Source organism: Heterocephalus glaber, unplaced genomic scaffold (genome assembly GCF_053883595.1).
Source record: "Heterocephalus glaber isolate CG9 unplaced genomic scaffold, H.glaber_assembly_v1.0 deba00000347, whole genome shotgun sequence".
NCBI classification, from domain to species: Eukaryota; Metazoa; Chordata; class Mammalia; order Rodentia; family Bathyergidae; genus Heterocephalus; species Heterocephalus glaber.
In genome coordinates this window covers 40,162,777-40,177,946 of record NW_028258143.1, presented here as the reverse complement: position 1 = coordinate 40,177,946, position 15,170 = coordinate 40,162,777, and the positions used below count along the sequence as shown (strand labels likewise).

General features: G+C 35.7%; 1 protein-coding gene across 2 annotated transcripts in view; it reads left to right on the top strand.

Annotated features, from left to right (window-relative positions):
- The window catches only part of Pla2r1 (phospholipase A2 receptor 1), a 148,530-nt gene that overhangs the window by 26,481 nt on the left and 106,879 nt on the right, over positions 1–15,170 (top strand). For both annotated transcript variants that reach the window (XM_087199244.1, XM_087199245.1), the window contains exon 4: positions 11,804–11,977. In XM_087199244.1, coding sequence (XP_087055370.1) covers positions 11,804–11,977 — 174 coding nt within the window. The remainder of the gene's footprint in view (positions 1–11,803; positions 11,978–15,170) is intronic.

Below are 15,170 nucleotides of genomic sequence, written 5' to 3'. Positions count from 1 at the left end.
CCCCTTCTGATATCCTACAGTTTTCTAGTATCTAAGGCCTGCTTAGGAAAGGGCTTCACATTTTTTTGCTTTAAGGTGGTGTTTCCTAGTGTTTACTTCATGGAATATCTTCGCTGGGAACTGGGTATATGTTCTCAATGCTTGTTCCTGAATCCCACCCCAGACCAACTGACTCAGAATCTCTTGAGATTGAAAACAAGGAAGATGCATATTCATTCTCTCTCTCTCTCTCTCTCTCCCCTCCCTCCCTTTCTTTCTCTCTCTTTCCCCCTTCTGCCCACACTCCATCCCCTCCTGCCCTCCATCCCCCTTTTAAAAATCTGGCTACATTATTCTGCACACTGGAATTGTAAACACTTCCCTGCTCTCCTTGATGTTCTCAGCTGCCACACTGCATGAGTTTGACTGAACTAAGTGCATTCGTCTCAGGGAAGGCTGAGCATTTTGAATGAAGACAGTCTGTAAGAATTTCATCTCAATGGGGCAATTTTAGCCACCAGGACAATATGGTTACTGAAAATTTCCTTCTTTCTGTTTTCTTTCTTGACCTTTCCTTCAGTGTTCTTTGACAATAGTCTTGTCTCTTCTGACCTCTCCCTTCTGCCCTCTTCAATCTTGGATCCTTCCATTAAATATAGGTATCCGGCAGGAAAATACTACAGTATAAGCAATCTTAGATTTATGTAATTTAATAACTTCTGATTAGCTCAATTCTAGGGAATAAGTATTATAACTAGACATGAAAACAAACTTACCACACTTCTCAGGGGAACCAAAGTATTATAGGGAAAAGGAAACAAATGGAAAAGACTTGATTGTCAAATTAGTTTGAAGTATACGGAATTAAAATTAAGCATTTTTCTTAACTGCAGAAATTCTCAGAGTATTTAATATGCTAACACACATTGTGTATTTCCCAGGAAATATAATCTATGCATTATGCTCTAGTTTTTCTTGAACAGTTTCTTTAAGTCCTCTTACTCTGAGGACCACACTTTGGGAAAGAATGTTCTAGATTGTAGCAGGTTGCCTGTCCATCAGTTACATTCATGCTGTAGTCCTTTCTGCATTTTGAAATTCTTTGGCTGAATATGACTTCTAGTAATTATTTTGGGCATTTAGGATTGACACCTCTCTCCTCATACCTCCCCTTTTGATATCCTACTCCCTTCTAGTATCTAAGACTTGCTTAGGAAAGGGCTTCAAATTGTGGCCCAAGTTCACCCTGGGGTTCAAATTTAAAATTTGAGCAACATATCCAAACTAGGTCATTTTTGTAAATTTCATATTGCAGACCCACTTTTTCATACTTTCTTAAGTTTACTTTCAAATTTATTATGAAATCTTTGTCCATTGTCTTGTAAGTAGTTTTTACTTCTGCGCAAGTTGGCTAAAAGACCTATTTTATTTTTTAAATTTTATTTTATTGGTACATTTTAAGTATACAATATAATGACATTCATCATTGCAAAATTGCACCTTTACATAATCTCTCTTGGTTCTTATTTTTCCCCCTTAACCTCCCCTCCCTTCAACCCCTCCATCCCTCCCTATTTACAAAGACTTGGTTTCCATTTTTTCATTTTCTCATATTAATTCCATTCCTTTCTTTCCTTTCCCCTACTCCTCTCAGTTCCCCTTCCCCTTTGCCCCTTTTCTTCCTATTTCACATTATCTATTATAGTCCTTATTTACACTTCAGTTTCTCACACTAGAGAAACTATTTGGTATTTACACATGTGTGTCCTATTTATCTCACTTAAGAGTATCGCCTCAGTGTGCATCCATTTACATATAAATATCTCTAATTTCTCATTTTTTATGGCTGAGTAGTACTCCATTTTATTAAAAAAACACATTTTCGCCCAGTGCCCAGGAAAAGGCTCACCAGCCACCATAGCATTGCTCTCAGCACAGAGAAGGTGAGCCATTCCCAGCACCCAAGGAGGAAGTTCCTGGGTTGCCATAGCACAGCTCCCAGCACACAGGAGATGAGTTGCATGAGCTCCAGCAGCATCCTCCCATCAAAATGAGAAGAAATGTAAACGAGCATCAAAATCAGACTTCCAGATCACCCACAGCAACCCCAAAGGGAAATGAGATGGAAAAATTTGATGCTCAACCACCTGGATTCCCTAAACTGACAACAAAAGAGGATCTGGAAAAACAGAAATCAGAAATAATTTCTCAGATAACAGCAGAGATTGTGTCCATAGTGCAAGACATGATTAATAAATCTAGAGAGGACACAGATTAAAAAAATAGAAGAGCTGAAGAACATAATGGAATACCAACATAGGAAACAAATGGAATCCATAAAACAGATGCAGACAGATTTCCAGGAGATTCAAAACTACATTGAAAATTTACATAGCAGAATGAGCCAATGTGAGGACAGAATTTCAGATATAGAAGATAACACTGAAATTAGTGAAAAAGAAAAGAAAAATTTCTTTAAAATTGTAAGGAACCATGAAAAATCAATCCAGCAGCTACAAGATTATGCAAAGAATAACATAAGTCTGGAGTCGATGAAGAAACAGGAAAGAGTACAGATGACATGAAAAACTTTTCACAGAAGTGATGGCAGAAAACTTTCCAAGCAGGGGAAAAGAACTTGACATACAGATAAGTGAGGCATATAGGACTCCAAATAGCCTTGATCAAAAAATCTACACATAGGCATGTAATAGTTAGGATTCCAGAAACCCAACAGAAGAACAAAATTCTACAAGCAGTTAGAGAAAAGAAACAAATCACATAAAAAGGAAAGCCCATCAGAATCACAGCAGACTTCTCAATGCAAACCGCAAGGCAAGAAGAACTTGGAGTGATGTATTTCAATCCCTAAAGGAAAACAACCTCCAACCCAGATTGATGTACCCTGCAAAACTATCTTTCAAAATTAATGGTGAAATAAGATACTTTCATGACAAAGAGCACCTTAGGAACTTCATGAATACCAAACCAGGACTCCAAAAAATTTTAGACAAAATCCCAGGAAAAAACAACAAGGATCACAACCCCAGGAAGCCCAGCAGAATGAATCCACTGGACATGACAAGAAATTAAAAACAAAGGGGGAGAATCCAACAAAAAGAAAAAGTCATGACAATGATAAGTCAATATGTACCAGTTATAACCACCAATGTTAATGGTCTCAATTCACCAATCAAAAAAAATAGATTGGCAGAATGGGTCAAGAAGCAAGATCCAACAATATGCTGCATACAAGAAACACACTTAATTCAAAAAGAAACTCATAGACTGAAAATTAAAGGGTGGAAAATAATGCTCCATGTGACAGGAACCAAAAAAAAAAAAAGCAGGAGTAGCTATCCTTTTTGCAGATCAAGTGAATTTCAAACCAAAATCTGAAACACTTCTGGTCCCAAGAATTTCAGATAAACAATAGGCAACTTGTATGTACAAATCTATTGTGAACATGTGTTTTCATTCCTCTTAAGTAAAAACTTAAGAACAGAAATGTTGGTTCTTAACAGTAATACAAGTAATTTCTATATTGTTTTACAAAATGGTTTATCATTTTACATTCACATTAGCAATATTCTAAAGTTCTAACTGGTTCACACCTAAGCTGACATCTGTTCTTTTAAAACTTTTAACTTCCCCTCCCTAATGAGTGTATAATATGATCTTGTTATTGTACTGATTAGTATTTTTCTGATTCTAGTGTTGCACATCTTTCCCTGTGCTGTACTGGCTATTTATCATCTCTTGTGTCTACTTTTAAATTGGGTTGTCTATTAGTGAGCTGTAAGAGGTCTTTATATATTCTGGCCATAGGTTACATGTATTATAAATATGGTCTGTGTAAGGACTACTTTTCATTTTCTTAACAATGTCTTTCAAAGTTGTAAATTTTGATGGAATTTCATTTATCAACATTTTTCTTTTATATATCATGTTTCTTGTATCCTAGGAAATTCTTGCCTACCTTAAATTCATGAACATTTTCCCTTATAATTTCTTCTTAAAGTTTTATACTTTTAGTCTTTCATATTTAGGTTCATAGATCCTTTCAAGTTATCTTTATGTATGGAAATAGAGGGTTGAGACTAATTTTTTACATACAGATAACAGGTGTTCTAGTACCATTTGCTGAAAACACTATCTTTCCCTCAGCTCTTGAGTTGAGTTTATGTTCTACAAAATGTTAATATTAAATAATCTTTCAAAACTCATTGGGACATATATGAGTGGTTCTATTTCCAGATTTTCTGTTTTATTCCAATGATCTATGTGACTTTCCTTACGCCAAAACTGCCTTGATTATTGTAGCTTTAGAGGAAGTCATAAAATTAGATAATAAGGGCCAGGGATTTAGCTCAGTGGTTCCACTGCCTGCCTCACAACCACAAGGTCCTGAGTTCATTCCCTGGTACCAAAAATAAAATAAAATAAAAATTAGGTAATAAATGTCTTCCAACACTGTTTTTTTTTTTTCCTTTTCTAGGTCCTTTGTACTCCTACTTAACTTTTAAATTTCAATATCCAATTCTTCATTTATAGCAAGTATACACAGGCCTGAATTTGTATATATACCTTGTGTTTTCTAATCCTGTTAAATTCAAATACAAGTTCCACGGGCTCCTCAAGATTTCTTAGTATTTTCTCTGTAGATGATCATTTCATCTACATATAAAGATTTTACTTATACCTGGCCAATCCTATGCTAATTGTTTCTTTCTATTGCCAGACTATTTTGGTTTGGGCCTATGTTTCAAAGTTTAAAGGACAGATGAAGAGTAGGCATATCTGCCCTTGTTCCCCACCTTAGGGAGAAAGTGTTATATCTTTTCCATTCATACAAGGTGTTTTTGCTGAAGTATGGAGTACATGCCTTATCCATTGAGAAGGTTCTGTTCTACTTCTAGTCTCCTGGTAGCTTTTACCATGAACAGCTGTAGAATTTAGTCCAATACTTTTTCTCCAACTAGTGACAGGATCATATGGCTTTTTCCTTTCCTCTGTTAAAATGCTGATTTATGTGGGTGGATCTTCCAATGCTGAACCAACAATGCCATACCTATAACAAAACCACTTTCTACATACTGCCAGATCTGACTTCTAATAGTTTGTTTTGTTAAACAAATTTTTATCTATGTTCATACTTTTTTCTTCTATTATCTTTATCAATTTTTAGTATTAGCACAATGTTGATTTCCTAAAATGAGTGAAGAAGTGTTCCTTCTTTTTTCTGCTTTAAATATTTGATATAATTCATCAGTTGAAATGTATATGAGCCTGTTGTCATATGGGTAGTTTTTCAAGCTAGGAATATACTTTCTTTAATAGGTGCTATTCAAATTTTATATTTCCTCCAGAGTCAGTTTCATTAATTTGTCTTCCAAGGTAATTCTTAGAAGTTGTCAAATTTATTTCAAAACACATTTTTGTGATATGCTTTCTACATCCTTTAAAATTCTTTAAAATCTGTGGTAATGTCCTCTAAATTTTGATATTGTTATAATAAAATGTATAATTGATATTGTGTAATAGGAAGAAAAGGTCTAAAGGAGTAGGGGAAGTGGGAGGAGTAGAGGAAAGGAAAGAAGGGAAAAGAAAAAATATGAGAGAAGGAAGACTTTGGATACAAAGTCTTTGAAAATAGAGAAGGGTGGAGGCACAAAGGGAGGACAGGGGAATAGGGAAAAAATAAGAACCAAGGTACATCATGTGAAGGTACAAGATCCCAATGATGAATGTAACTATTTTATATCTAAAATGTAACAATAAACTTAATGGAAAAAAAATTTTCTTTATCCAGTCTCCAGTTGATGGGCATTTGGGTTGCTTCCAAGTTTTAACTATTACAAATTGTGCTGCTATGCACATGGGTGCACATATATCATTGTGGTATGATTCTTTTAATTCTTTGGGGAAGATACCCAGCAGGGGAATAGCTGGGTCAAATGGAACTTCCAGTCCTAGTTCTTTGAGGTGTCTCCATAGTGATTTCTACAGTGGTTGCACCGGTCTGCACGCCCATGAGAAGTGCAGTAGGGTTCCCCTTTCCCACAGCCCTGCCAGCATTTGTTATTGATTGATTCCAGGAGAGAGAACAGCCATTATTTATGGGATGAGGTGGAATCTCAGTGTTGTTTTCATTTGCATCTCTCGAATGACCAGTGATGTTGAACATTTTTTCATATGTTTACTTGCTATTTCTACTTCTTTGTCTGAGAAATGTCTGGTCATTTCAGATATCCACTTTTGGATTGGGTCTTTAAATTTGCTCTGATTTTTTAAAAGTTCTTTATAGAATCTAGATAGTAGACCTTTGTCTGAGGAACAACAGGTGAAATTTTTTTTCCACATTTTGAGTTGTCTCTTCACTCTGTTGGTGGTTTCTCTTCCTGTGCAGAAGCTTTTTAGTAAGAAGAGATCCCACTTGTTGATTGTTTGTGCTAGTTCATGGGCAACTGAGGTTTTGTTCATAAAATCTTTTCCTACACCATTTTCTTCAAGAGTTCTACCTAACCTCTGTTCCAGCCAGTTGAGCATTTCTACTTTAATATTTAGATCTTTAATCCATTTCGATTTTAGTTTACTGCATGATGAGAGATATAGGTCTAGTTTTAATCTTTGGCAAGTTGAAACCCAATTTTTCCAGCATCATTTATTGAAGAGGCTATCTTTCCTGCAGTGAGGTGTTTGGCTCTTTTGTCAAAGATGAGATGGCTGAGTGTGTCTGGCGTTGTTTCTGCATCTTCTAATCTGTTCCACTGGTCCTCAGGCCTGTTTTTTTGACAGTACCATGCTGTTTTTAATCACAGTTCTTTGAAATATAGTTTCAAGTCAAGGGTGTGAGAACCCCTACCATGTCTCTTTTGCCTAGAATTGCTTTTGCTATTCTGGGTCTCTTCTTGTTCCAAATGACTTTTTGGATTGTTTTCTCAAGGTCTATGAAGTATGCTGCTGGGATTTCAAATGGGACTGCCTTGAATCTATATAGCAGATTTGAAAGTATGCCCATTTTTGCTATGTTGGTTTTTCCTACCCAGAAGCAGGGATGTCTTTCCATTTCCTGGTATCATCCCCAATCTCTCTTTTCAGAGTGCTATAGTTTTCAGAGAAGAGGCCTTTGATTTCTTTTGTTAGGTTGATTCCTAGGTATTTCAGTGTTTTGGATGCTATGGTGAAAGGAATTATTTGCCCTATTTCTCTCTCAGTGAGTCTTTTGTTCGTGTAGAGGAAATCTATTGATTTTTGTGTGTTGACTTTGTACCAAGTTACTCTCCTGAATTTGGTTATTAAATCAAAAGACTTTTGGTGGAGTTCTTGGGGTCGTCTATATAGAGTATCATGTCATCTGCAAATAATGACAATTTGACTTCTTCATTACCTATCTTTATTCCTTTTATTTCTTTCTCTTGTCTAATTGCTGTGGCTAAGGTTTCCAAAAGTATATTGAACAGGAGTGGTCATAGTGGTCATCCTTGTCTTGTTCCTGATTTTAGTGTGAAGGATTTCAGTTGTTGACCATTTAGTATGATATTGGCTGTTGGTTTTTCATAGATGGCTTTTATCAGATTGAGGTAGAGACTGTCTATTCCAATTTTTTGTAGGGTTTTTATCATAAATGCATGTTGGATTTTGTCAAGTGCTTTTTCTGCATCTATTGAGATGACCATATGGTTTTTGTCCTTGGCTCTATTGATATAGTGTATTACATTGATTGATTTGCATATGTTAAACCATCCCTGCATCCCTGGGATGAATCCCACTTGGTCAGGGTGTTTGATCTTCTTGATGATCTTCTGCATTCTATTTGCCAGTATCTTATTAAGGATTTTTGCATCCATGTTCATTACTGAGATTGGCCTATAGTTCTCTTTTTTGGTTGGGTCTTTCTTTGCTTTGGGGATCAAGATGATGCTTGCTTCAAGGAATGAATTCAGTAGTATTGCTTCCCTTTTAATTTCACTGAAGAGTTTAAACAATAGCAGCAGTAGTTCTTCTCTAAATGTCTTGTAGAATTCAGCATTGAAGCCATCAGGACCTTGCCTTTTCTTAGTTGGTAAGTTTTTAATTATGTTTTTACTTTCATTGATTGATATTGGGTTGTTTAGAATTTTTAGGGCTTCTTCATTCAACTTTGATAATTCATACATATCTAGGAATCTGTCCATTTCTTCTGTGTTTTCCATCTTGTTGGCATATAGGTTCTCAAAGATTGATGATTCTCTGGATTTCTGCTGGGTCTGTTGTAATTTCATCCATTTCATTCCTACTTGCATGGATTTGGGCCTTTTCTTTCCTTTTCCTGATAAAGTTGGCTAAGGGTTTCTCAATTTTGTTTATTCTTTCAAAGAACTAACTCTTTGCTTCATTGATTTTTTTGTATCATTCTCTTAGTCTCCATTGCATTGATTTTTGCTCTGATCTTTATAATTTCCTCCCTTGTATGAGCTTTGGGTTTGCCCTGCTCTTCTTTTTCTAGAATGCTTGATGTTCAGCATCAGGTTGTTTAATTGGGCTCACTCTGTTTTCACTGCTATGAGTGTTTATTGCTTTGAATTTCCCTCATAAGACTGCTTTCATTGTGTTCCTTAGATTACAATATGTTGTATTGTCATTGTCATTTAATTGAAGGAACTGTTTGTCTTCTTTAATTTCCTCTGTGATCCATTGGTTATTCAGAAGTGTGTTGTTCAATTTCCATGTGTTTATGAAATTCTTGTGGTTTCTTTTGCTATTGATCTCCAATTTCATCGCACAATGGTCTGATAATATACAGGGGATAACTTTATTCCTTTGCACTTACTTAAACGTGTTCTGTGAACAAGTATGTGGTCTATTTTGGAGAATAATCCATGTGCAGCTGAAAGAATGTGTATTCTGATTTTGTGAGGTGGAACATTCTGTAAACATCTGTTAAGTTCATTTGTTCCAGAGTTTGATTGAGTTCTGGTATTTTGTTACTTCTTTTATTTGTATAGTTGATCTATCTATTTGTGACAGTGAGGTCCCCCACTACTATTGTATTAGTGCTTATTTGATTTTTCATGTCTGTTAGCATTTCTTTTATATAGTTGGGCACACTAGTGTTAGGTGCATATATATTTATGATTGTCATCTCTTTCTGTTGGATTGTCCCCTTTACAAGGATATAGTGTCCTTCTTCATCTCTCTTAATCCGTGTTGATTTGAAATCCACTTGATCTGCAAAGAGGATAGCTACTCCTGCTTTTTTTCAGGTTAATGTCACATGGAGTATTGTTTTCCACCCTTTAACTCTCAATCTATGAGTTTCTTTTTGAATTAAGTGTGTTTCTTGTGTGCAGCATATTGTTGGATCTTGCTTCTTGACCCATTCTGCCAATGTACTTTTTTTGATTGGTGAATTGAGACCATTAACATTGATGGTTATAACTCATACATATTGACTTATCATTGTCATAACGTTTTCTTTTTGTTGGACTCTCCCCTTTCGCATTTAATTTGTTGTCATGCCCGATGGATTCATTTTGATGCACTTCCTGGGGTTGTGGTCCTGGTGGTCTTTTCCTAGGATATTGTCTAAAATTTTTTGGAGTGCTGGTTTGGTATTCATGAAAAGTATCTTATTTCTTCCTCAATTTTGAAAGATAATTTTGCAGGGTACATCAATCTGGGTTGGAGGCTGTTTTCCTTTAGGGCTTGAAATACATCACTCCAAGCTCTTCTTGCTTTGCGGGTTTGCATTGAGAAGTCTGCTGTGATTCTGATGGGCTTTCCTTTGTATGTGATTTGGTTCTTTTCTCTCACTGCTTGTAGAATTTTGTTCTTCTGTTGGGTTTCTCAAATCTTAACAATTATATGCCTATGTGTAGATTTTTTTTATCATGGCTAGTTGGAGTCCTATCTGCCTCACTTATCTGTACGTCAAGTTCTTATTCCCTGCTTGGGAAGATTTCTGCCATCAGTTCTGTGAACAATTTTTTTATGTCATCTGGACTCTCTCCTGTTTCTTCATTGACTCTGGTCAGTCTTATATTATTCTTCTTTGCATCGTCTAGAAGCTGCTGGATTGATTTCTTGTGATCCTTTACTATTTTAAGGAAATTTTTCTTTTCTTTGTCACTGTTTGCAATCTTATCTTCTATACCTGAAACTCTATTCTCACATTGGCTCATTCTGCTGCATAGACTTTCAATGGAATTTTTAATCTCCTGGAAATCTGTCTGCATCTGTTTTATGGATTTTATTTGTTTCCTATGTTGGGATTCCATCATGTTCCTCAGCTCCTCTATTTTTTATCTGTTTCCTCTCTAGACTTATTAATCTTGTCTTGCACTATGGACACAATCTCTGCTGTTATCTGAGAAATGATTTATGATTTCATTTTTTGAGTTCCTCTTGTTGCCAATTCAGGGAGTCCAGGTTTTTGAGTATCAGAGTGTTCCATCTCATTTGCCTTTTGGGTTGGTTTATGTGATCTGGAAGACTGGTTTTGAGGATTGTTTACCTGTGTTCTCATTTTGACGGGGGGTTGGGTGTGTGCTGCTGGCACCAACACAGCTCACCACCTCTGCACTAGGAGGAGTGCTATGGTGACCCAGAAGCCTCCTCCTCTGTGCTGGGAGTGGTGGTATGGTGACCTAAAAGACCTGTTTTAAGTAATTATTTCTGTCCAATGGAACATGGACTTAGATGAGGTGTGATTGAAAAATATGTTAAATGTTTAAATTTATTGCTTTTAATCCCTCTAAAAAATATTCCCCCTCACTTCAAAAATACTTGCCCCATCCTTCTTGCCACTTTCTGAAGCAATTCTTGAATTCCTTTTTTATCAGTGTCTTTAGTTGTGCTGTTGTAGATGCCTTGATGTTCTCAATCACTTCAGACATTTACCTTTCATGGTCATTTTGACTTTGAGGAAAACTCAGAAGTCACTTGTTACCATATCCAGTAAATAAACTGACTGAGAAGACACTAAAGTTTTTCCAAGCCTGCCTTTCAACTTGATAGAACTTGGCAGCAGAATTCACCCCATTTTTATCATATTTTGTAAAGACATTCACAAAAGAGGACTTCCAGAACTGCATCAGAAAGTGGTAAGATCCAGGAATCATGGTGCAGGCCTTTAATCCCACTCAGGAGGCTGAGGCTGGAGGATTATTGTGAGTTCCAGGCCATCCTGGGGTACACAGTGAGGTCAAGGCCAACTTGCACTATAAAATGAGACCCTGCCTCAAAAAAAAGTAGTAAAAATGATGGTATAAGTGTGTTGGGAGTGGGGGAGGAAATATTTTGAGGGGGGTTGATGGCAATGTGTATTTTACTGTAATAAGTTTTTTAAAGTTTAAACGTTTGCCATATATTATGATCACATATCATATATCTAATGTATCCTTTTATTGCATTTAGCAGTTTGGTATTTGGAGAGAAAAGTCTTTTGGAACATTAGTGTCTATCTCAAATAAATATTTAAATTGAGTGTTCAATGTAAAGTTCTAAATGAATGCTTATTATTAAACTAAAATGTTATTTTCACCAATACTTCATTTCTACTTACTTCTCTTAAATTAATATCTATTATTTCCCTGAATGTGTCAGATCTTTTTTATTGATAATTTCTTGAGTTTCCGTAGATACATTTTGAAAGAGTTTATCTGTAAAATGTCAGTGGAATAGCAATGCAGATTTCATCATAAAGATCTAATCAAGAATATATAAGGCAGTGAAGTTTTAGAGGTAGAAAGTTAGAGTCATTCCATTCAAATACATCTTAGAAATATATTGCTGTATAAATAAAATAAGATGGTAATAAATTTTTAATGGACTTTCTTCCCAGCCTCTACAAAGGTAGCTTGTGACACTGTCTGGAAGAAGGACCTCAATTCACACATTTGCTACCAATTCAACTTGCTTTCATTTCTCTCTTGGAATGAGGCACATTCTTCATGCCAGATGCAAGGAGGTGATTTATTAAGTATTGAGGATGAAAATGAAGAAAATTTCATAAAGAGTAAGTAGGTGGATGGTGCACATTGATATTTACACAACAAAACATCTGCTAACAGTTATGTTCATGCTACATTCAGAAAATTTTACCTAAAAATACCTTTTCTTCCCTTATTATGGTCCAAACTCTCACCCAAAATTTCTACATGAGTCTCGGGGCCTTTTCTTCTGACAATGTCATGTCTTCAAGGCCACACCAAGGGATCCAGGAGACCTGCAGCTCTAGCAAGTGGATCAGAGACTTCTAAATTTAAGCACCAATTCTTGGACTTCTGGAGATGTCAGCCATTCAATTCCCATTTATAAATAATTAAGGAACCTATTAATTAAGAGCATATCTATTACCCATCATGTGCAAGTGTGTTTTAGGCCTTTTAGTGAATGCCAAAGAACTTAAAATTTAGTGGAAAAAGCAAAAGTACAGATATGTTAACTAACAGTATAAGACAGTAACATAAAATGTCAAAGGAATTGTGCTAATGAGCTGAGAACTGTTTCACTCATCATCAAAACCCTTCCCTTCCCTTTCCTTTACAGATTAAATGTATTTGTTCCCCTCTTTAAAAATTTTTTAAAGGGTTAAAAAAGTCACAAAATTAGTCACTTTCATTAAATATTTCTGACCCTATTTTTTTCTCATATTTTATTGGAGATGTAATACATGCTTATTTTGGAATAATTTTTAATTCAGCTATACAGGAAGAAAAGCAAATGAAAAATCTCCCACAGTTCTACAACCTAGTTAGCCATATTTTTCTGCAAAAACATATATATCCATGTGTGCAAATATAGTATCTATAAAAAATAGCAGTGTATAAAAACATGAGGTGGTTACTCAGTGTTTAGGTGTTTAGGGACCACTCGGCTCCCTGCCTGCATTTGAATCTTGCCTCTATCACTGATTAGTAGCTCCTCAAGATTCTTAACCACTCTGTGCCTGAATTTTCCTAATCTATTCAGTGGAAATAATAATAGTATGTACTTCTTCGTGTGTGTTACATCTTACAATGCAGGTGAAATCCTAGAAAAGTAAAAGACACATAATAAAATACTTAGGATGTGTAAACCATTTGATGACCACCTTGCCCCTGGTTTGGTGAGCTGTTTATTTAATTTATCTGCACATAGTGAAAATCTGTCCATGTCTAAATACAGTTTTATATAATTTTGTATTTTATTTATATGTTTGTTGTTATTACAAACCATCCTTCTACATACATGTGTACATTGTTCCCAAATCAGTTTTCTGTAAGTCTCTAGAAATAGATTCACTAGACAGAAAAGGAGACTTACTTTAAAGCTTTTGAAAGTCAGGAACACTTTGTAACAAATGCATGAACAGGGGACATTTGCTCTCCCCCCACAGCTGTGCAAAAGCAGAGAATTATTATTGAAATTGATTTGAGTGAGTGCTATTGGAGGAACACGTAAGTTTCCAAAATCATTACTAATATCAAATGGTTTGTTTGTAAAAGTTTGCACATCATTTATAAATTTCAATTGCTACCTATCTTAACTGCCAGGATCTCTTATAAGGGGATTTGACCTAGTCATTAAACTTGAGTAACAATTTTTTAAAGTACGATGTATCAGAGCCTTTGATTTAAATACTCCAATTCTATCATTAGACTTTGGGGATCGTTTGGGAAAATAGATACCTGATCAAAGTTTTGGAGGTGTTTGTTTGCTTTTTGCAGTATAGAGGATTGAGTACAGAGCCTTCACACTGAACTTTGTCCCCAGGCCTTTTATTTTAATTTTTTACTTTGAGACAAGCTCTTGCTAAGTTACTAGGTTGCCCAGGCTGTGTTTAAACTTGCAGTCCTCCTCCCCTAGCCATCTAGAGTGCTGGGGTTACAAGCATGTGACACCATGCCCAGCTACCAAAGTATTTTTAATGATGAGAATAGCATTATAATGTTTCCTGCTAATCACTGGTGAACATTAAATATGGTATAAGAAATTATATAAGCGTCGTGAATGCCAAGAAACATTTGTAGGCATTTGTGTGTGAATTTGTTATTAAAGTATTATAGGCCAATTTAGTTATAAAGGTAAATTAACTATTTCTATACCTTTAAATGCAGACTATAAATTACAGAGTGATTATATGTGAATTAATAAAACAATTGTACAACCAGTGTTCAAAATAACTCCAGAATCTAATTAACATTTTAATAAGATTATTTTAAAATATCATCTGATGCTAACCTGGTTATGAAATGTGGAAAATTTGCCCTGGAAATTTTGTTACTGCATCTTCCAATCCACCCTTGTCATTACAAGACCTGTTAAGTGATTTAATCAAACACTTGGTATTGAAAGCAGTAATTGAATCTATATTAGGACGAGATTTCATGTTAATACCACAGGAACTTGGAAATGGGGCCTATACATGAAATGTTGTTTCTGTTTAGTGATTTCTGGGGTCTCTTCTCTTTTGGTTCCTCCAGTTTTCCACTATTGTATTGAACTGTCTGCTGAGGATGCTGCAGCCTTCTTATGTGAATACACTGACCTCATGTCCTGGTACTCATGGTCTATCATGCAAACTAAGACTCTTGAGAGTGAAAGGAGCTGTGATTAATTATTATTCTCAGACTATCAGCATAAACCATGAGCTTCCTAGGGAAGCTGGGACATAGAGACAACCTATTTATAATCCCTACAGGGATCTCAGTCTCAGGATGGGTTTCTGTGTCTGGCTCAAAATAAAGTGAGTTCTGAAACAGATGAACTATAAAAAAACAATGCTGTCCTCTATGGAATAAATAATGAAATGGCAACCTTTGAGAGTATCACAAAATTGCCCATTCTCATTAAAATTTAGACACTGGCTCTTTGTCAAATTTTATTACACTACTAGTACATATTTAGAAAAAATATTTAAATTCAGGGACACAGAAAAATCAAAGGAAAACTTCCCATAATTCTACAATTTTGATGACCACATTTTTCTGCACAAATATGTCCCTGCATGTCTATAGCGTCTGTAACAACAATGGAGCTGAATCAAGCTGGAAATCGCTGTGGTGCAGTGGTTAGGAACACGGGCCACAGAGCCATGTAACTTTCTCCCACCAAAAGTGCAGTAGTAGAAGCTGCCTCAAGTTTGTACAGTGTATGGCTGTGGTCCCCACTTGCTGGAGACCACTCTTGATACTGGACCACATTGCTTCTCTTGGCCAGATAGTTCC